General features: G+C 42.3%; 1 protein-coding gene across 1 annotated transcript; it reads right to left on the reverse strand.

Annotated features, from left to right (window-relative positions):
• Positions 1–1,030: 1,030 nt before the first annotated feature.
• Positions 1,031–10,369, reverse strand: LOC106497784 (cytochrome P450 2H1-like). The gene is made up of 9 exons (XM_013958783.2): positions 10,193–10,369; positions 8,023–8,185; positions 6,907–7,056; positions 5,946–6,106; positions 5,355–5,531; positions 4,757–4,898; positions 4,283–4,470; positions 2,831–2,972; positions 1,031–2,335 (listed from the first exon to the last, which is right to left on the reverse strand). Exons 1-9 carry the CDS (start codon positions 10,367–10,369, stop codon positions 2,154–2,156), a joined length of 1,482 nt encoding a protein of 493 aa, XP_013814237.2. The 3' UTR covers positions 1,031–2,153.
• Between the last annotated feature and the right edge of the window lie 10,788 nt (positions 10,370–21,157).

The following is a 21,157-nucleotide window of genomic DNA, read 5'->3' on the forward strand; positions in this document are numbered from 1 at the left end:
GTAGCCGCTAGAGCAGCTCTGCTGTACCACAAAACCATACCCTGATGGGGGTGGTCCTGATCTCTTACCTGGCAATAGGTATTTGCCACTTTCATTGTGTAGGATCTAGTGATGACACTTGCTGAAGCAGTGTAACATTAATCTTGTGTTAGTGAGACTGTACATCTTACTAGTGTACTGTGAAGCTGCCCACAAACTTCATGCTGGCTCAAGTATGATCTGTTCTATAGCAGCCATTGTTAGAGCATAAAGTGGGCATAAATGCACTAGGATGTACTATGGCTAATTTGATAGAAAAGTGATTGAATGGGACTGAGGATCTGAGATGGAGTTATTTCTCTTCCTTGCAGCTGTAGAACCCATTCATCCTGTACCTCTTGTCATGTGCTCTTTCCTTTTCCAGGTATTACCTTCAGCAATGCAGAGTGGTGGAAGCAGCTTCATTGATTTGCCCTCACAACCTTACGAAATTTTGAGATGGGCAAGAAGAGTAATGAGGAGCAGATCCAGGAGGAAGCTCATTTTCTGGTGGAGAGGTTAAGTAACATTCACAGTAGGAGACCCTGAGATTGGGCATGAAGTGAGACCGTGTGTGGCGATTGCTGTCTTCCTAGATAGTGACTTGTACAACTCCAAACCAAAGCAATTGGCTTCACCTCCAGCAAAATTATGAAAAAGCACGAAGGGAAAATTTTAGATGTGAACTTTGTGCTTTATTCTTTTTTAATTGGCAAGGAGACTTATGGCAGTAAACCAGATGACATTTTCATGCATCTTTCATTCATATTTCAGTGCCTTTGTAATGCTATGCTACCAACTTGTGGTATGTCAAGTGTATTTGCGATTTGAGAGGAAAAGAAGTTTGGGGTGCTTTACATAAACAATTAATGCCATTGTGGTAATGTTACTGTTGCTGTCTTTTTCCACGTAGCACAGGTTCAGCTGCCTCTCTTCACTATGAATTATATGTTGCAGGGAAGGTGATCTAGTCAAGAAATGCCAGTCTTACATATGTACATGTATGCTTGGCAACTCATGTAAACACTTTTTAATCGCATTGTAAAATTGCCTTAGTGATCTTTACCCACTTTATAGAGGTATGGGAAGATGCAAGCTGCCATTACTCTAGTAAATGGCACTGTGGGGGGTCCCAGTATTGTTTTAGTAGAATTGGTGTATCCAATACAATTAGTTGTCCTGTTTTGTCACAATGGACAACTCTAACTGCAGTCTGGGTTCTAATAGGTCTAATAAGGTCAGTCCAGCCTACTCTCACATTGTCACGAGGAAGGAGAGTTTTTTAGGTCATAGACCAGCTCAGTCTTCAAGTCAGAATGCATTTCATATAAATGAGTGAAATAAAATAGTCATGGATGTACAAAGCTGGGGAAACATTTGGGAGTCTAGGTTATATGGAGGCAGGTTATCCACCAAAACCCTTTTGTCTAGGATCTCAGAAAAACATCAATCCAGTTTATTATTTTTTCTTTATTTTGCAATATAAAGTGTAATTTCACGGACCTTTATTATAATCACATAAGAGGGAACCCATCTGCCTAGTCGTAAGATAAACTCTATCCCCACCAAAGGAGAGGATATATATTATGGCAAGAATACAGTGTCTGCTGAGCGCCTGAGGATGGAAGACTGTCATCTTCTGACAGAAAAAATAGTTCTACACAGTTTGTGCTTACCATTACAAATAGGTCACAGAAAAAATGAAACTGCAGAGGAGAGACATGTACCTCAAGCAGTGTCTGGAAAAACTCTATAGTACAGCTGTCACTGTCTGTTCCTGCTGTGCTGAGAGGATCAGGTGGTACAGACAGCAGTGGCAGGGCTCTGAGAGCACCAACTCACATACCCTGACATGTCAGGGTGTCAGAAACCAGATAGGAACCTGGGTTAGGTGAAGTAAGTGTGAAGGAAAGCCTGTATAGTTTTGCCATAAGGAGCTGTCTCCTCCCCTGTGCAACCACCTACTTGCCTTAGAGCTGGATACATACAAACATTTTCTTCTTTTTAGTGTGACATTTCTCTCGATAAAGAATCTAGCAAATGGTCTCAGTGTTTCATTATCTCCAGGTTAGAAAATGATTGTCATTCAACCAGAGCTTTCAGGAGCTTGGGGGTTGGCAACTGTCTTTACTTGGCTAACGTGGAAGAAAAGAGACCTCGTAAGGTCGGGGCATGTTTGCAAGGCTGCTGATCATTGGGGAAATGTCAATGTCCTTGTGATCCGTAACAGGTTTCAAAGTAAAATTCTGCAGGATGGCTGTAAAAAATATGAATAGCTCCATCCGTGCCAGACCTTCTCCTACACAGATGCGTTTTCCTGCAAGGAAAAATAAAGAAAAGTGAGGTGATAGTGCAATATTTTTCTAGCAACTTATTTTAATCACTGCTTAATGAAAGTTCAGACATCTCAGAATGAACAGGCAGCACTACGACATTTTGGGGAAGTGAATGAATTAAACTAGGGGGCTCAGTGTCTAGAACAATATGGGAGTGCTTGGTGGGCAAAGGCAATTTGAAGATTTCAGCTTCTCATGTCGTGCTGCTGTCTGATAATAAGTTTGGAGAGACAAGTGGCATGGCTGTGGATTATACTTCATGCATCTCTTCTTGTAGAATCCATTGGAGGAGCTTTTGGAATGGTAAAAGATGAAATCAATTGGAACTCCAGTACAGGGCTTAGAGCTGCCCAGAAGTGACTCTAACAGGAGATCACCAGACGTCACTGTGTAGACCATGGTGACAGAGCCACTGAAATCTTCAGAGAGTCTCTAGGAGAGGATAGCCTATGATCTGAAATAGAGTACTTACTTACCTGCAGAAAATGGCATGAAGTAGTCGCTCTTTTTAAAGGTACCATTTGCATTTAAGAAATGTCCTGGGTCAAATTGTTCTGGATTTGGAAATTCCTTGCTGTCATATAGGACAGAGCTTAGCACAGGGAATATCATGGTGCCCTGCATTAGCAAAGAGAGGAGAAGAAAATTAAAGCAGAGATACTCTAAAGGAAAGTGGCATTGAGAAGTTCCCTACATGGACCCACTATATACAGCCTTCAATAAGAAGTAGCAAGATTAAAATTGCATGAGACAAACTAATAGAACTCCAAAAGAGCCATCAGGGGAAAATCTTGGGTGAGATTTAAAGTATTAGGAAATAACAGTTTTTTTCTGAGCAAGAAGTTTAGGAATGGTTGACTGAGATCAACCGTACTTGTTTATATCTGAGAGTTAACTGGCTACCTTTTTTCATTGATGCAGTTCGTTCAATAGCAATTATTTTTATAACAAGTAAGAAGCAGGAATACTGATTCATAAAAGGAAACACAGGCCTAGACCATTGCCAGTTTTAGTGCATATTAACACCTCCAAAGGACCATTAGTTTGAGGTATCTGCCTCCCTCCAGAGCTGAGACCTTAGTTCTCAACTTCCCAGCTTTGAAATTATTTGAATTCATAGGCTTTGGTATAGGAAGAGAATCAGTATCCAGCTAGCCCTGAAGTCCAGAGCAGGAAGCTCCAGCTCTTATTTGCCTTCTTCTTCTGTTCTGTTGGCTTGTGTAAGCTCTGTGACCATCTCACAGATTTTTTGAAAGGGAACAATGCAAAACTTAGCAGAGTTCTGGGCTACTGTGGTTAGGGTACCTAAGTCTACACATGCACATGTGATTTGAAAATCCTGGTGAGTTAGGAAACAGCTCAAATGAATCTCTATTTAATCCATAGCTATTAGAAGGTTAGAAATGCTCTTTCCCTAAGCAAAAGAGCACAGCTTGAAAAGCATTGTTACTGATCATTGATTCATGATCCTTTACTCCTCTACTCTGTAAAAAGCTAACAGAACTTTTTAATCTAAGTAGTCAAAGTTGAACCAGCTTAAAATGAGCATTCAGTGAGTAAAAATGTGTGCCATCAGTTTATGCAGAGACTAAGTATGGCAAAGATGCTTTGCAATGAATTTTAAAGGTAAGGCTGGTTAGAATATTGAATATTTTTTCCAAATATAAAAGCTTGATTGCTTACATTTGTGTGAAATACTAGAAAGCTCTATCTCCCTCTTCACATAGAGGATGGAAAGGCTCTTTTCAAATACAGGGGGCTGGAGTAGATAACTTCTAGAAGACCCTTCCAAACTAAATTATTCTATGATTCTATATCACATTTAAATGTGGTTGAAAAGAAAATAGAATACAATGAACAGAACACATCGTGGCTTTGTTCTTTTGGGGCAAGAGATTATGACTTTTCTCAGAAGCAGTGGAACTGACCTTGGGGATAAGATAGCCTCTGAACATGGTGTCTTTGGTCACAGCATGTGGGACATTAAGTGGAAGGAAATCAATGAATCTCTGGATTTCATGGATCACAGCATCTGTGTACGGCATCTGGCTCCGATCTGCCATGCAGGGGCTTCGGTCTCGGCCAATCACATGGTCAATCTCTTTGTGAATTTTCTCTGTTAGGAAATAAGTGTTGAAGGGACAAGTCTCCCATCTGTTTGCATAGGCCTATCCTGTATTTACAGCAAAACTTGCTTTTGGCACACCAGAAGTATATGAATATACTGTGTACTAATACCTTTCTACTGTGAACAGAACTAAGACTGATACACATTCCATATTGTAAATACATGTTTCCTTAGTCAGGGGAACATTGCCACTTGCGGTAATGACATGAATTGTTCAAATTGATTCCATGATGTAAAAAAATAGTTTTCAGTTATTTATTCCCTTTTGTATTACCTTGTATCTCTGGGTATTTCAGGAGAATCAGAAGTCCATATCTTAGTGTGATGCTGGTTGTCCCTGTTCCAGCAAGGAACAAGTCAAGTGTGGTTCTGGTCAAGGTCTCAACGGTAAATTCTGAATGAGCATTCCCTTTCTCCTGGAGAAAGATTTGGCAAATTGTTTGAGGGCAAAGCTTAAGAAACTTGTTTACAAAGGAAGGTCCTGTACCCATCATACATGTTTTTAGATACATCTAATGTCCTTTTAGAAATACAACATTCACTCTCCAGAACACCAGCAATTACAGTATTTTTACTGAATAACATCATAAACCTTTTTTAATATGGGAGGAACACTGACTTACATCAACCAAATTAGCCTTCAGCTTTCCTAACTTTGGTTAGTGCTGCATGTCATTGTTAGTTCTATGTTTGTCTGTCTTAAAAATTCTGAGTAAGAAAATGGAGAGGACAGACTGAAGCTGATGTGCCAAGAAAAACAAATTTCCGTCTTTATTGGCAAGAGCAGAGTGCCCCGTCATGACTGTGAGAAGATGCTGGGGTTCCAAACAGTGTTTTTCTTGTAATCTAAAAAGGTATCTCTGTTACACTACCTGTTCCATTTTGATAACAAAAGAGTCAATAAAATCTCGAGGACAGGTGGGATCCAGGGATTCCTGGTGGGCTGTTACGATTTCAGAAATAAATTTACAAACTGCTTCCATATTTTTCGCCATTTTTTGATGAGGCCCGGGTAAGTGCTCCAGGATACTTGGGATGAAATTGTATAACTGTAAAAATAAAATGATGGAAAAACACATTCTGGTTAATTTGAATGCAGCAAAGTTTACCCCTTAACTGTGATTATGAAAATAGGGCAGTTAAACCCATTTGGAACAGTAGGTCTTTATTATTCAACTGGATTTTAATGCCTTTTACAAACTTCATGGTGTCACTATTTTCAAGGAAAGACTTCACTACATTTTAGTTACTTTTACAATGATATCCTCCTTTGGACATACAATGGCAAGTCCTTAAGGAAAAAAGAGTCAGGAATTGGTCACTTAACTGCCTTTTTGGCCTTCAAAAATCTTCTCCTACTTTAGGACAAACCACCCCAATGAAAAATGAATTACATAAATATTCACTAATAAAATATTATAATCATTTATAAGTTTATTAATGAAATGAAACTTTGCACATACCTGTGTTTGCATAGAGTTCTGGAGCCTGTTATTTTCATCCATCAACTCAATTAAAGTCAGAAATTTTTTGTCCTCATAATCAAACCGATCCCCAAAGACGATGGAGCAGATGATGTTGGAAACAGCATGGACTAGGAAGTTGCCAGGATTGAAGGGCCGCTCTGGAACAAAATCAGTATCTTGCATTCATTATTTCAATCCATTGTTCCCTCCCCTGACACTATTGGAAAGTTTTGCATCCATTTAAGAGCTAGAGTCCCACAGTCCTTTGGATGATAAAGGGCTTATCCAATTTATTCTTCTCTACTAGAAGTGAAGATTTTCCTGTTTAAATGGTTTAAGTCTTTTGTTCTGCTCTCAGCAGGACACTGGTGTGAGTGCCTTGGTCCCTTATCAGCTGATGTATGCCTGTCTAGTTTACAGACTGCTTATTAGAAATGGCCCTGAGAATCCCACCAAAACCAATGCTCATCGGAAACAGTGATGTTCCAAGCATCCTTTTAGGCTGTCTGCTTTTTTCCTTACAGAATAAATGTATGTGAAGGCTGGCTGCAGAAATTAAGCCTGTGATCCCTGCTGGCACTGTGCCACTCTCCGGGGAGGTATTTAGAAGAAATAGTCTTGGCTGATATGCTACCAGAAAAGGCTTTTATAGGGTGAAACCAGTGGGGTTACCCTATGCCCTGTCCTAGAAAACAGCCTATAGTAGTCCCTCTCCCCATCATCCCCTCCCTAAGAACTGGGAAGTATTATCTAGTATTCAGAAGACTGGATCCAAAATCAAATGTCTGAAAATTAGTTATCCCATCAGCCACTTCTTCAAGACCCCTTGAGTCAGGGAGCAAAATCAGCAGCCATATGCCCACTTTCTGTGTCATGCACTTGGTGAAGCATCTCCACACTCTTCACTAGCATTGCAGACATGCAGGCTGTCCTAGTAGCCACAAAGTTCGTGTCCTACCACGTGTGCTCTTAAGCCTCTCCACCAGAAAATGAGCTTCCTCCTGGATCCGTTCCTCAATGCTCTTCCGCCCCATCCCAAAATCACGCAGGGTAGTGAGGGCAAATCGTCGGAGTTGCTTCCAGGTCTCCCCATTGCTGGTCACAATGCCTGACACAGGAAGGAAAAACAGAGGCTCTGTGAGGAGACAGACTTTTTTCCTCTAGTAAGAGTTGCACAGTAAATACTTGACATGCAAAGACACCTTTCTGTGGCATTCTATGCAATTCTGTGCACTTGCTGTATGCCCAAAAACCTAACTTTCTGCAGTTCTGGAGGTGGCAGATCTGATCCTTCTAATTGCCGCAGGTTGAGTAAAACACAAGGGACAAAGGAAAGGAGGAGTATGAAGTAGTCTGTGAAAAGGGATGGTGTTCCTCATTATTGGATGCCACAAGGCTTTCTCTAAAAGACCTCTGCTGAAACAATCATTACAAGAAAGAGCTGTTTGCTTATTGTGGCGACTAAATGCATCTATTGAGGGTGAGGCTGGATGGAAATCCTGGGGATTCTGTTTTCCCTCTTGCTTTCTAGCCTTCTGTTTTCTTCATACCACGGAACCTGTAGTACACACTGGATCAGCTGTTTACTTGGATAAATACCATACTGGGAACTGCCCTGCTGAATGAACCCAGGGCCTGGCTTTTACTGGCACAACTCCTCTTATTGTACTTTGTGTTTAACTCCTCTTTATTGTACTTTGGAATTTGACTTTTGCTGATTCCTTAGCGTCTATGTATCGCTAATATTTTCAGAGATGGGAAAGTAAAAGAAAGATCTTACAGGCATACTTCATGAACAAAATTTTTGGCCAGAAATTGAAGACTGCTGAAAAAACAAGGAACTCAGTGAAACCAGCCTAGGGCCTTAAACAACTTTAGTGTGAGTGTGTGTGTGGAGTTCCCATTTACTCAAGGATCCAAGTAGAGAGTTGGGCTGTTTGTCTTTCATTCTTCATTTTTTATACCTGACAATAATAAATGAAATCCCCCACACTGCCTCCTTCACTGCCTTCTCAGCTGTTTCCTGAAGCACTGAAAGCATCAGCTCTGCATGCTAAGATTACCAGGAACATACCTGTTCCCTGGAAGAATTTGACAAGCAGTGGTAGAACACCTCTTCCACTGAACTCATCTGCCTGATCAATCAGAGCTTCTTTCACAGCATCATAGCCGTACAGCACCACAATCTCTTTTGGGCCTAAATGTATTGTGAAGACAGGACCATACTTCCTGCTGAGCTGCAGGAAAGAACATAAAAAAATACCATTTCTGAATGTCAGTCAAGCAAAAAGAATTTCATAACAAAGAGGTCTGATTGTTGAGACATGGCATTGATTAGTAGCAACGCAGAAATCTTTAAACCATGAATTACAGCCAGAGGAAGAGGGAAGAGCCATACAAAAAGTGGGTGGTATGACTGGAAAGGATGAGGTGCCAGGTCCAAATCCCACAAAAAGAAATGATTCTTCACAGGGCCTTCAGGACAGTCTGGAACTCCTTGCTACAGAGTGGATAACAACAGTTTACACAGCCTCAAAAAACAGTTAGGCATGGTCACAGAAGTCCATGAAGGGTTTTCAAACACAAACACACCACACTTGTCTTTAAAAGTTTCTGGGCCACAAATCTCTGGAAATTGGAAGAGTATACCAGGGAAGAGTCTCTGACTCCTTGTACTAGTCACATACGCTTTCCCAGGCATCTGCTTACAGTTGAGAAAAGGACGTGGACTTTTGGTCTGACCTGGAACACCTCATGTTCAGTCTTTAAGAGCAAGCTAGATAAAGTCCTATTTTTTATAGCAGGAAACTGAATAACCTTGTGCTCTAAAATAAAGCAGGATGCTTAGAGGGTGCTTATGATTCTCAACATCCACAAGCACTGAGGCAAAAAGAAGCTCATATGTGTATGTTTGATGATGCACACAGTGATGCTAGCCACCACTACATTTTTGCGCTGAAGAAGTGAATGCTCTGAAGCAGCTTTGTCAGCCCTAGCACTTCATACAAAGGGTCTTTTTCTGTTTTTTAAACTCTGGAAATATATGTGGATCCCACACCACTGTGACAGACTGTCTGTTCTCTTATGCACCAATCCGTAAAACTGGTTAACAATGTCCAGGCTGGAGGCATGTAGTCATTGTACTGGAAAAATTGGGATTTTGCTTTGCTCAGCAGAATCTCAGTCACTGTTAAGGGTGTGTGAGAGAAGAGTTGGAATAAATATAGGCTCAGGCATATTTAATCTACAAGGGTTTCTTTTTAGCAGTGCCCAGCATGCACACCTCTGAGCTCTCCACAGACATTATTGTTTGAGGAACAATGCTTCTGGTATAAAGTTGCCATGTGGAGGCAGATAAATGAATGCTGAACAGTAGAGTCTGAAGTAGATTGCTGACATTGGTACTGAAAAGCCCGCTATTACATGACCTATTGACCAGTGCAGCTATGTTACCGCTTGACCCTCTCCCTCTCCAAGTATTCATACTTGGCAAAATACTACAATGCCACCATGTTCCACACTACTGGTAAAACTTGTGGATTTGCTGGGCCTGTAGGTGAAGCCTAGAGCTTCTCAGCTGGTCTGATTTCCCAGGGATATTGGGATTTGCCCCTAAGGGTTTTCACCTGGTGGAGGGGACCTCAGTTCAAAGCGTCTGGAAGCCCAGAGACCCTTCTCCTCCATCTGCCATCCTCCCCATGCAGTCACGTAAGTAACAGGTGCTCCAGCAGCACTCCCAGCACACAGGTTTTGGTTGACAAATATGTGCCATTAGCTGGGAGAAGAAATGGAGAGCACCCTTCACCTCCGAACTTTTCTGCTTCACTCACTATGTCCCCTTCCAGGAGATCATGTCTATCGGCTAGGAAGAAGAGGCAGCAAAATGGAGTGGGGGGGTCCTCCCCAAACCAGGGCCAGGTCATGTTGCCAGAGTTTTGTGGAGTCGGGCACAAGTACCATGAATACTGCAACAGCATCAGTACCTTGACTGCAAAGCCATTGCAAATTGCAGTACTGCCGTGAGGTCAGCAGATCACTCATCATTATTATGATTATTATAATAGACATTATATAGATTTCAGAAGCACATATTTCTGAGAAAGCTTTTTTTTCAGTTTTGAGTCTGACATTTGGTCAATACAGCTTTGACATTGTCTGTTGCATTAAGCTGAGAGCCCATCTGCACTGGACTTCATTTTAAATGCAATGGAGACAACATAGGAAGAAAAGAGACAATCCCTTACCTTTTCTAGGCTTTGAGGCAAGTTTCGCGGGTTCAGATGGAGCATGCTTCCAACGAAGGGGAGTGCAAAAGGACCTGGAGGCTGCTTCCCTGTTTGAGATTTACTTCTCCATGCTGAAAAGAGAAGGCATGAGAAACAAGTCATCAAGAAAATAGTGGTCATTGCCAGGGGCTCCATGGTGGGCCAAAGAAAAGATGTCAAGTTTCAGAAGAAACTGAAGTTGGACCTGCAAATCCATTTCTATATATATATATGCTCTAGCACTGAAGCACCTGAAAAAATCAGCCAATGGCACCTTTCTGTTTCCTATGAGATAGGAGATTACTTATTAATCTGCACAAGATAAAAATGAACAAACTAGGAATGAAGTAATTGTTTACATATGCTAACTTTTTACCTCTTCTGTTTCTTTGTGTAAAATAGAACAAAAGAAATCAGCTTCTAGTGCTGTCAAAAAAAACTTGAAATACTTCTTTCTCCAGGACTGGCAATGTTAAGACCTGTAACAGTCCTTGTGACAACTGGGACCTATAAATATAGTAATATTGTCCTGGTGTGTTCCTTTACAGAATAAAGGTAGTGAATGGTAGAGAACCAACATACATGATGGACCAGAAAACAGAAATATTTAGAGCCTACTGCAATGTATATGTGTAAACTCTTGCTGTTTGTCCTCACACATAGGGTAACATCTGCCAGTCACTCTAGTATCTGACCACAGTGGAGGGAGGAGCTGTGGCATCACCCCAAGTTCTTTTTAGATATTTCACCTCCATTTCTGGAATGAAATTACACAATTGTACTCACACATGCAGAATTTTGAGGAATAAACTCAGCTTGTCCTAGTCTGCTGTTTTAACCAGACAAATCACATCATTGTCTATAGCATTTGTATTGTCACTGAGCAGTTTACATGTTCTGCCTGAACCACAGAGTCCTGCAGCAGCGTGCAGCTCCTACATTTCAAGATGTCTCTGGAAACTAGTTGAGGGTGCGAGGTAAATGCACCATGATCAGAGCTTAGCAGAATGATCAATTTAATAAATATTAAATAGTTAATAAAATATAAAATATTAAATGAAATATTGTTTCCCAGTCCTCATCCTCATAGGAATCAAAAAACCCTATAAATAGGGATGAGTGCAGAAGCCTTTCCACCTCACTCTAGGCTCTGCTTGCACTCTGACTGCTCTGTGGCTCTTTGCCTCAGACACGTGGGTCTCTGGCCCTTTGTCCTTTCCCTGAGACACATCAATCAGTTTGCTGAGACCTCAAAAATGCACAGAACATACAGGCTCCCATTCAAACCATTCCCACAGCATGGCACTGCCAGCCTAGTCCATGGACAGCACGCAGCCCCGTGTAGTGCAGGGCTGGCGGAGCCTGCTCCTCAGAGCTCTTCACCATCCCGAAGTTGTGCCAGGCGGAGAGAGTAAATGGCAGGGCTGCTTCCACCACTCCCCCTAGCTGGAAACAGGACGTGGAGGAGGGAGGGTTGAGAGACGAGGGATGGGACAGGCCCACATTTACACAGCATCCTTTTGGCAATCCCAATGGGCAGGATTCACTTCACCAGCAACAGCTGTCTAGAAAGGAAAGCAACTGGCCCCAGCCCTCCCATGGGCATCTATCTGTAGGGGTGGGGGCACTAAATGGGTGTCACTGTCCTCTAATAGTGCCTCTTTCTCTCCACAAAGTAGAAAAGGAGCCACATTCTTAGATAACCATTGTCAGACGAGGAGAATCCCACCCAAACTACCACAGTATTGGCCTCCTCTCGGCCGGCAAAACAGGCCAGAGAACAGCTCTGCCCACTGCTGACATTCAGCCCATCCCATTATGGCTTTTGAGACACATGGCAAAAAAAGATACAAAGTCTTAGATGGTGTGACACTGGAAGGGAGTGTTAAAACTTAGAGGATATATTCTATTTCTTATTTGTCCCTCAGGTAATGTCAATGAGCTGTGAAAGGCATTTTCATTCCTGCTCCAGCCTGATGCTGTAGACCTTGAGTCTGCATCAGTTTGACCATTCTTTGAGTGCTCACATCTACACTTTTATTTGTACAAGAATAGACCAGAGAAGCTGTGAACACTGGGCCATGGTTTCCACTGAGCTGTCAAAACATAATGAAAAGGCTGGGCATATTTTATTCTTAGTCAAATTAGCTGAGGACTAGCACATTCTCCAGCAAAGAAGGAGGAAACATTTCTCATCTAAATTTAGATATTAAAAAGGTAACTGCACAAATCAGCTAGACCTCAAGTTAGTGGAGAGACACTGATACCTCCAGAGAGTGGGACATCTGACTTTTCTTAGGCACCTATTTTAATTTGGAATGAATCACTCACTGAAGAGACACTAATAAGATTTAGATGTCTGGCTGTTTTGAAGAAGGTGATTCTGATTCCCTGTGCATCTCTCCTAGTCCTAATGATGTTCTTTACCAAATAACAACCTTGTAAATTCTGATACAATGAACATTGGTTTGAATACTGCACACTGAAGGTACTCATGTATTTAAAAGCCAGAAGTGAGTATATAAGCGAAAATGAGGGGAGCCTTCCAGACCGTGTCTGGAAGGATGGTGACATTGGGATGGTCATTGCCATAGAGGAAAAACTGAAGTTGTCTGCAATTGTTTTCCCCCTTGACTTTTGCAGACAAGGTGCCCTGTAGTCCCCTACTGCATCCCTATGGGTAAACAACTGCTGTGAATACTAATGCACTGGAAAAGCAGGGCTTTGTTCATGGCTTAACTCCCATGTCCAGACATGCCCTTTTTATTATCTCATTATCCACATACCTCTGAAGAGTTCAAAGTGGTGTTAGGGTAAAACTAGAACTGTTTGGAGGGCTCTGTGAGTTTCACTGGGAAGAGATTTTAATGCAAAAGGTCTTGGGTCACCTCTGATGAGAGAAAGACAAGAACCAAACCCCAGGCTTTTCTGAGTGGGAAAGACCCATCCTGAGGCAGTTCACATTCACAAGAAGCACCTGAAAGATTCTGCTTTCCTCCCAGTGTGGCATGAAAGCAAATGCCGGAGCGTTGCAAAATGCACTGTCCTCTGGCTGCATGTGCTATTTTCTGCTCAAATTGTCAGGGCAGGACTCCACTGTGTGAAGCGCTGCACAGACTTTCAAAATCCAGGCCTCCCTCTGGACGTGTCTTCTGGAGGCTGTTGCTTTGCTGGCTCTGCCTCATGGTGGGTATGGGCTTGCTCCTGGGATGGTATTTATACGTAGCCTTTGTATTTATATGTAGCCTTTAATCTGGGACCTACATTTCTTACTGTTTAATTCACTCAGTTCTGGTATCTTTTGGATTGGGACTGTGAGAAAATGCCACCATCTTACCTCCAAAACAGCCTCTTCAAGTGTATTTGTAGCCTAGCAACACTCTTGTTTCAGCTATGCTTTGCCATAAGTTATTTCTTTTCAGCTAAAGCACATTCTCAGTGAAGGGAAGACCAACAGGACTTGATGGCTACTTCCCTTTCCCAGCTATTCTTCTTCACACTGAAAGAAAGAGAAGGTAAGAAAGAGATATACATTTGCTTGGAAAACACATGTGACTCCCAGCATTTTCAGGGCAGGAATTAGAGATCCTAGGGAAATTTCAGGATCCTGAATTTCCATACTGCAAAGTTGGGTACAGGCTATTAGCCAATAGCTGTTCCCAGATACAAATAAAATGACAAGTTTCAATCTGTATTCCTTTTATTATTTGCTGTCAAAGGAATGTTTGAACTCCTGCCTAGCAAAGGAGGCTGCCTGGATATAAGCATTACAACGTCAGAATACATACCCTCTGGCTAACCATGCACTGGGGACTGTGCTGGGTATCAAGGGACCTAAGAACAGTTTTATGCAGATTAACCCTTATGTAATTACACAGATACCACAAATGAATTGAAATAAGATCCAGCTTCTGAAGAAGACAGATATGCCCCTTGAGTCCCTGAGGGTGGGATGTTGTACAATGAGTTGGGAGGCAAGGACATGCAATTACATTTCTAACATCACCAGTTGTGCAAGTTCCAGTCTCTTCTAAGGTCTGCTGGACTGTCTGCTCTGTTCAAGCACTTTGGGAAGGCTGGATAATACTTGTATCATCAGATGTATAGCCAGATATATTGTATTGTCAGATGTAATGTATTATCATTACGCAGATTGGCCTGCGGACATCTTCTTGCCTGCTCTGCTGTGAGTAACAACATCTCAGCTGCTAAAACCTTATTTCTTTCAGAAAGGACTCTCCTTCCTTCCTTGTAGAAATTGACTGTGTTAACCCCTGCCTTTATTCTGACAGCAATTAGACAAAGGATCTGCCGTGATTAGAATGTAACAAGGGTCAGTCAACACTGCACCATTCAACAACTTGTGTAACACATATGTATGTAACACAGCTAGCACTAGAGATAAGATACAAACCGTATTGCTATTTTTCAGATGATGGCAGAAATATTTCACCAGCCAGTGCAAAAGACTTGGTTAAACATTTGTGAACAAACTCATTTAACCCAAAGCACAACTCATCTGAACAAGAATCAAGCCAATGAAATGGCTTCTGTTCATCAGGGATTTTCAATAAATAGCAGATTGCTATGACCTTGTTCAGCCTCCAGAAGGGCAAGGAAGTTTAGCTCACAGGCTCCCAACATGTACCCGGCACTGGGACTCCACCAACAATAAATCATTATGCAACTGCTGTTACCCATTGGCAGGGCCAAGTGTCTTAGCTCCAGACTATGTTCAGCATCAAATAAGAGTAGGCCCTTCCCCAAGCCAGGCAGAAGAAAGTCAGGAAATGGGAAAGTAAGTCCCAAGGTAGAGAGGCGCACAAATGTGAAGGCTGCCAAATTGCAAAGGAGATGGCTGAGCATGGTAGGGCTCCTGAGGTCGCTGCTCCCAGCTGCCCACCCTGCCTTAGCTGCACAGGCAGCTGAGCTCCTCCTGAACCACCACACTGCACAGCAGGGCATCTGAAAGGCTCATGCCCTGGGAGATAAAGAAGTGGAAGGGAAGATTCAGCAATTATCAAGTAACAGAAACTTTGGCTGTACTTGGTGATATCAAGTAGCTACAGTTATAAGGAAAGCAAATGAAATTATGCATTTAAAACTTGAAGAGAAAAGTAACTGATGATAACACCAACCGATTTAACGTATGCTTTCACGATGCTTTGCAGTCCTGCCAGAAACAAAAGCACAGAGTGGCAGTACAGTTTGGAAAGTTAAAAGAGAAAATTATAGAAACAGAATAGCCCTAAAAAGTGATCTCACATACTGGCACAGCCAGCAATGGGCATTTCTAGAAGGAGGATGGTCTTTCTTCACCATGATGACACCATCTACCCATTGACTGTGTAGCAAATGAGGCTAAGGTAATTTCCTTAATATCACACAAGAAACCACTAGCATGTTACAATGCAAATGTTTGTGGGAGAATATGCTATTTGCTATTTGTTTCATCAGCCTAGACTTCCAGTACAAGTTCACACAGGCAGATTTATATATTTTCTTACCATCTGGGAGGCTTCAGTTTCTGGATGGAGCATATTTTAGAGACCAACAGTATTTTAACTTCATGTTTACAGGTATTCATATCTGTCTGTCAGTAAGGCTTTTCTAATCAAGCCAAAATACATCAAGTGCAGTAAAAGTGTTCATCACATTTCCTGACTCTATATAGTAACTGAGGAAATGTAAAGTACCTTGAGAAAGAAGGAGTGAGCCAGAAAATGGAAGGAAATGAGGAAAGGGTGTTTACTATAGTGTTTACTATACTACAAGTCAAGGAGCAGTGCACAGAGCACAGGACAGGGTGGAGGGCACTGTCAATGAGGGGTGTTTCTTTGAAGAAGGAGGTAGTGGCAAGCTGGTAAGTATGCAGTGGGGCTGCGGGTACAAGCATGGAGACAGCGGAGCACCAGAGGTTGCCTTCACCAGAGACCCCAAGGCATTGCTGTGCTAAGGCCAACACAGCTACACAGTGGCACAGGAAGAAGGAAAATTTGCAGGGTTGAGGAGGAGTTTCTGGGACCTTATTCTCTACTCACCATGGTGGAAGTCAGCCATGAAAAACTCTGGCAGGGACAGCTGAACTGATACAGCCTGATCTTTCATGACCTGCATCCCCTGAGGGACAAGACCTCCATGAACTGATGAGCAGATTAGGGTAGCAAATGTACAGACAGTGCTTCTCTGGCAGGACGCAAGCAGCAATGGCTTGGAAAACAACATTAAAAAATGAACTTATGAATGAACCAAAGCCAGAGTTCACAAGATTAAAGCAAATATCTGTGTACTTCATGCTGAAGTGAGATTTTCTAAGATACTCATTGTGTTTGAGTTTCATTTAATGTTTAATAGTGATTGATTCAGAGGCCACATGGCCCACTCTCTTCTGTGGCAGCTGTCTTAATTCAGGTCTTCATTCTTTTGCCCCATCCCATAGCCAAACCATGTAACAAGCTTTTCCGTTCCTCTCCACTGCAGATTTAATGTGTGAGACCACTGGGTGAACAAGACCCAGGTAAAGACTCCTCTGCTGCAGCTCATCTCCTCTAGCAACGACAGTGCCTAATGCGTTCTCTGTCATAAAAATGACAGATGTTCACCATCATTTGGCTTAAACACAGTTGGACTAGTGGAAGAGGTTGACATACCTGTGATTTATTTTTCCTCACTTGAAAGATGTCTAAAAATATGACATTTCAAAAAAACCTGACAATTAAAAAAAAAAAATCGACATTTGGGTATTTTTCCCTGCCTTCCTCCTGTATGACTTTCAAATAAAGAGTCATTAACTGAAGTAAATCTCCCAGTAGTGCTAAGGCAAAATATACACACTGATCCATATGTGGTACAGTACAACAAATTCTGTTAGTGTTCAATAGCTGGGATGATACTGTCACTGGAGGCAAAACGAAGTACTAACAAGAAGCTAAACAGACACTTTGCACAGCCTATATGATATTTCACAAGGACTTGGCAGGAGGGATATTTGATTTGTCAGTGCAAATGGCTTGGTTAAATGTTTCTTAATGAACTCAGTTAATCCAGGCATCGGCTGAAAGGATCCAACATCAGACTAACAAAGCAGCTTTTATTAAAAAGCATGACCTCTTTCAATGTACCTTTTTAAAGTACAATGACCTCTTTCATTATACCTGTCAATATAAGGTACGTTGAATCCTCAGACTAAGAGTTATTAAGGAGAGACTGTTATTTAATACTTGATCCAGTTGTACTTGAAGGCATCTGTAGAGTAAGTGAGGGTGAAGGCCTGCCTGTAAGTACTTCAGCCTAAATAAAAGAGAATTTAAGAATGGGAGTATCACTGCCCCTGTTTTGCATAGATAAAGTGTTTTTCCTAAGTCTGAATCCAGTTTCTCAAGGCCTAGTCTCAACATCATAACTGGATTCATCCTTATGACATTGTGACTAGTGCCACCACTAGATGCAGAGTAATTTGATTTGATTTTCATGGGTCCAACTGAGTACATTTTATGGAGCACAGACTGCTATTTTAGGGGAGATGAGCCGTTAAGGAAGAAAATCGTCAGTCCAATCACCAAGTGCAAGTCCTGAATTGTAAATGCCTCACAGGCTATGTACTAGCAGGCCAAGAGGAGAGGGAGCTCTGGGTAAAAAACAACCCCAGCAGAGCAGTTTCAAGCAACATGAATCTGTTGTCATTCTCCAGAGTCATGCGAGAGGCAAAGTCCTCAAGGCTGCTGCGGCAGGAAACCTCAGCGTAAAAATCTTAGTAAGCAAGAACTGTCTAGGGGTAGCAGGTAGAAAAAGTTAAAAGACAATACCTACATCCTCTAAACATGTGAGAGAACAGGGCCAGGGATGAGGGCACTGTGCTGGGCGGAGGGGGTGGGTCTCTTGGGAAGAGGGCGCGCGGCTCCACTCCTGAGAGCACGGAAGGGACTGCAGGCTGCAAAGGAGAAAGGTGCAGGGACAGGCACCCCTAGGTGTCCGGTCCTGCCTCATTCCTTATACCTGGCCTGTGGCAGCCATGCTGTGCCACTGGCAGACAAGGGATTTACATAGGTCAGGGAGGCATTTCTGATGCATTTTGCAGGCTGCCATGACCTTTGAATGTTATTACACATTAAAACAGGAACACTACGGAGTGAACTGCTATGCCCTGAACTCCCTTGACTCCAAGCACAGATTGAAAAGTAGCAAGGATAAGAGGGCAAGACAGCCTGGGCTTTCATGAAAGGAAATAAATCTTAACTGATGAATGATTAAGAGCAATTGAAAGTGATGAACAAACTTAGATGAACTAATGCAAATATTCACAAGAAAAAAACACAGCTATCTGGCTAATTTATCTAACCACGGTATACAAATTTAAAAAGGATTTTAAGCTACTTGGCTAAGGTATTGGTTTTTCATTTAATTTTATATTGATATATATGGAAATTGGTCATCTATTGGCTTCATGGATGTTCAGCCTTCATTTAATTCTACACTTGCCCCATCAGTGTGTGAGCAATAATCTGATAAATTGGTTCTGACTGCACTGGCTTCAGTAAATTTCAACAAAAAAGAAGAATCAAAAGAGCAATATGAATTCCCTTCTTTATACGCTTCTCCACCCACCTCTGTCCATTTTTTCCTTAACACCCACTGACAAAAAAATGTGGGTCGTTCCTCATATCTCAAAATAACAGGCTCCACAGCTAGCAGGCGGCCTACATCTTATCTGATTGTCTGCACCCCCCACTAGAGTTAATGGAGTCAGACAGGAATGTCTTGGGGTTGAATCTTAGGTAAGGTGAACTGCACCCTTGAAATACTCATTTATGATCATCCCACTGATGACGATAAGGCCAGAAACTTTAATATTTGCATTGAAACATTTTTGGTTCTAAAGGCAGAGCGCAAAACCAAAGAGGAACCAAGAGAGCCGTGTCACTCAGGATAACCTTTGTACTTAGCCACTTTGTCTATTTTCATTTAACAGTCCGGCAGCAGACTGTTACTGCTGGGAGCAAGCCCTAAAGGAGAGTTGTCCAAATCACGCACCCATAGCCAATGGTCCTCAAAGGAGAGGAAAAAAAAAAAAAACCCTTCCCTTAGGAACCCTGCCTAACAATTTCTTCCAATATTTTCTTGCGTTGGGAGAGCTTACAGTGACACCAGTAGATTGCTGCTCTCTTCTAGTTGTACAGAGGAAGGCCTTTCTTGTAGAACATCAAATCAGTCAACCTTGTTACAGACATTTGCTTTCCTTATCCTTCTTTTTGCTCCCTAAAGACTTTAACCATCTTTTTACTTCCCAAACAAACCAAAACCATAAATGAGAAGCCCCAGTGACAGGCAGCACTGCACAAAGACAATGCAATGGATCAGTTGCATTTTCACCTTTTAAAAGAGAATAAATACTCCCAAGGGTTTGCAGACCTAAGGCCCTGCTGAGGGGTCAAATACTCCTAAGGACCTGCAGCAAGGTCATCTCCAGAGTGACAGGACATTTCTGGGGCTTTGCACTGGACTGCATATGGGCCAAGAGACTTGTTTGGTCGATGTGAGAAAATCCTGTTGCATTGTGCAATCACAGGTCAACCAACGCTCCCAGTCTGGGCAAGAGACCTGTGTGCTGGGAGCACACCAGGCTTGTTCTTCTGAGAGCAAGGACAGCTGGAGAGGAAGGCCTCCTCCTCCTCCTAATCACCCACAGACATAAGCCACCATTAACTCTCACTGTTGAGAGCTAAGCTGACGGGGGCAGCTGGCTCCAGTGGTCTGTGACCAGGCCACTTGGCTGGAGCCCCTAAGACAGCAAGAGATGAGCTGAAACTGATCTGGGACGTTCCCCCGCTCCTTTTCTGCCGCTGGCAGGCTTAGCCAAAGCCCAAGGAGAGCTGTTGGGATTCAGATCTTCTTAATATACAAAGAGATCCCTCCAGATCACTGCTCACCAAGCAAAGGTTTGTGCTGCAGGGGCTGAGGTGTCGCAGACTTGCTCCTTTCTCAGGTGCTCTGCAGACCCTCTTTCTTCTCTCTGTCTGAAAACACTTTTTGCCGCAGTGATTACACTATGTTGTACAATCTAACTAGCCACCTGCTGTGTAATTACATTATGATGCAGAATCACATGGGCCATATTTGATATACCTGAGCCTGCCAAAATTGTAACAGTTGCACCATGTGTATGGCAAGGCTACAGATATTTGGGTAAATCCATCGGGTGTTTGTTTAGAACTTGTGCTAAAAATCATTTGCTCCTTGCCAGAGAAATCGCACCGAGAGATTGATGCCTTTGTGCCTATTGAAGCTGGATACCTACACAGATGATATGACACCTGAGTCCCAGAAATTTGTTCTTTCTTTTCTTTCCTGCTGTGTCCCACATGCTGCTCTTAAAACGTCAGACTGCTTTATCCTGCAGCCCAGTGCTCAGTGCTGCCATCTAATGCCAAATAATTCTTCATCTTCTGTTCACCCTAAGAATTATGCCTTTAATTTCATGGATTTACCAATTAATTCCACCAAGAAATATGTAACCGAAATTTTTACTACAGCCTCCCACACAAGCCCAGTCTTCTCCTCATCTTCATCCAAGGCTGTGCCTGGAGGGATGAAGAAAGCCATATCCTGTCTCCTGAACTCTGCCTTTTTGACTCTTCATCAGCAAATACAGAGGCTATTGCAAGCAGCCAGATGTGTGGGCCCTACACTCATCCCCAGTGCTGTCAGACAGGCTTTAGCATAGATAAAGCCTTGGTCTGACCCAGCCTTAGCTGCTGGCTGTTCCTGTACTCCTTCTCCACCTATGTCCATCCACATGCTGCTATGCAGTTTAAGATGGGTTTAATTCACCTAAAGACAAAGCTGAGAGGAGAGAGGGAAACAGAACTGTAAATTCCCACCTTGAAGTAGCTTTTTTTTTTTTTTTTTGGTTTCTAGCTTTCATCCAAAAACACTAACAATATTTGG

This window comes from Apteryx mantelli, chromosome 7 (assembly GCF_036417845.1).
Source record: "Apteryx mantelli isolate bAptMan1 chromosome 7, bAptMan1.hap1, whole genome shotgun sequence".
Lineage (NCBI taxonomy): Eukaryota > Metazoa > Chordata > Aves > Apterygiformes > Apterygidae > Apteryx > Apteryx mantelli.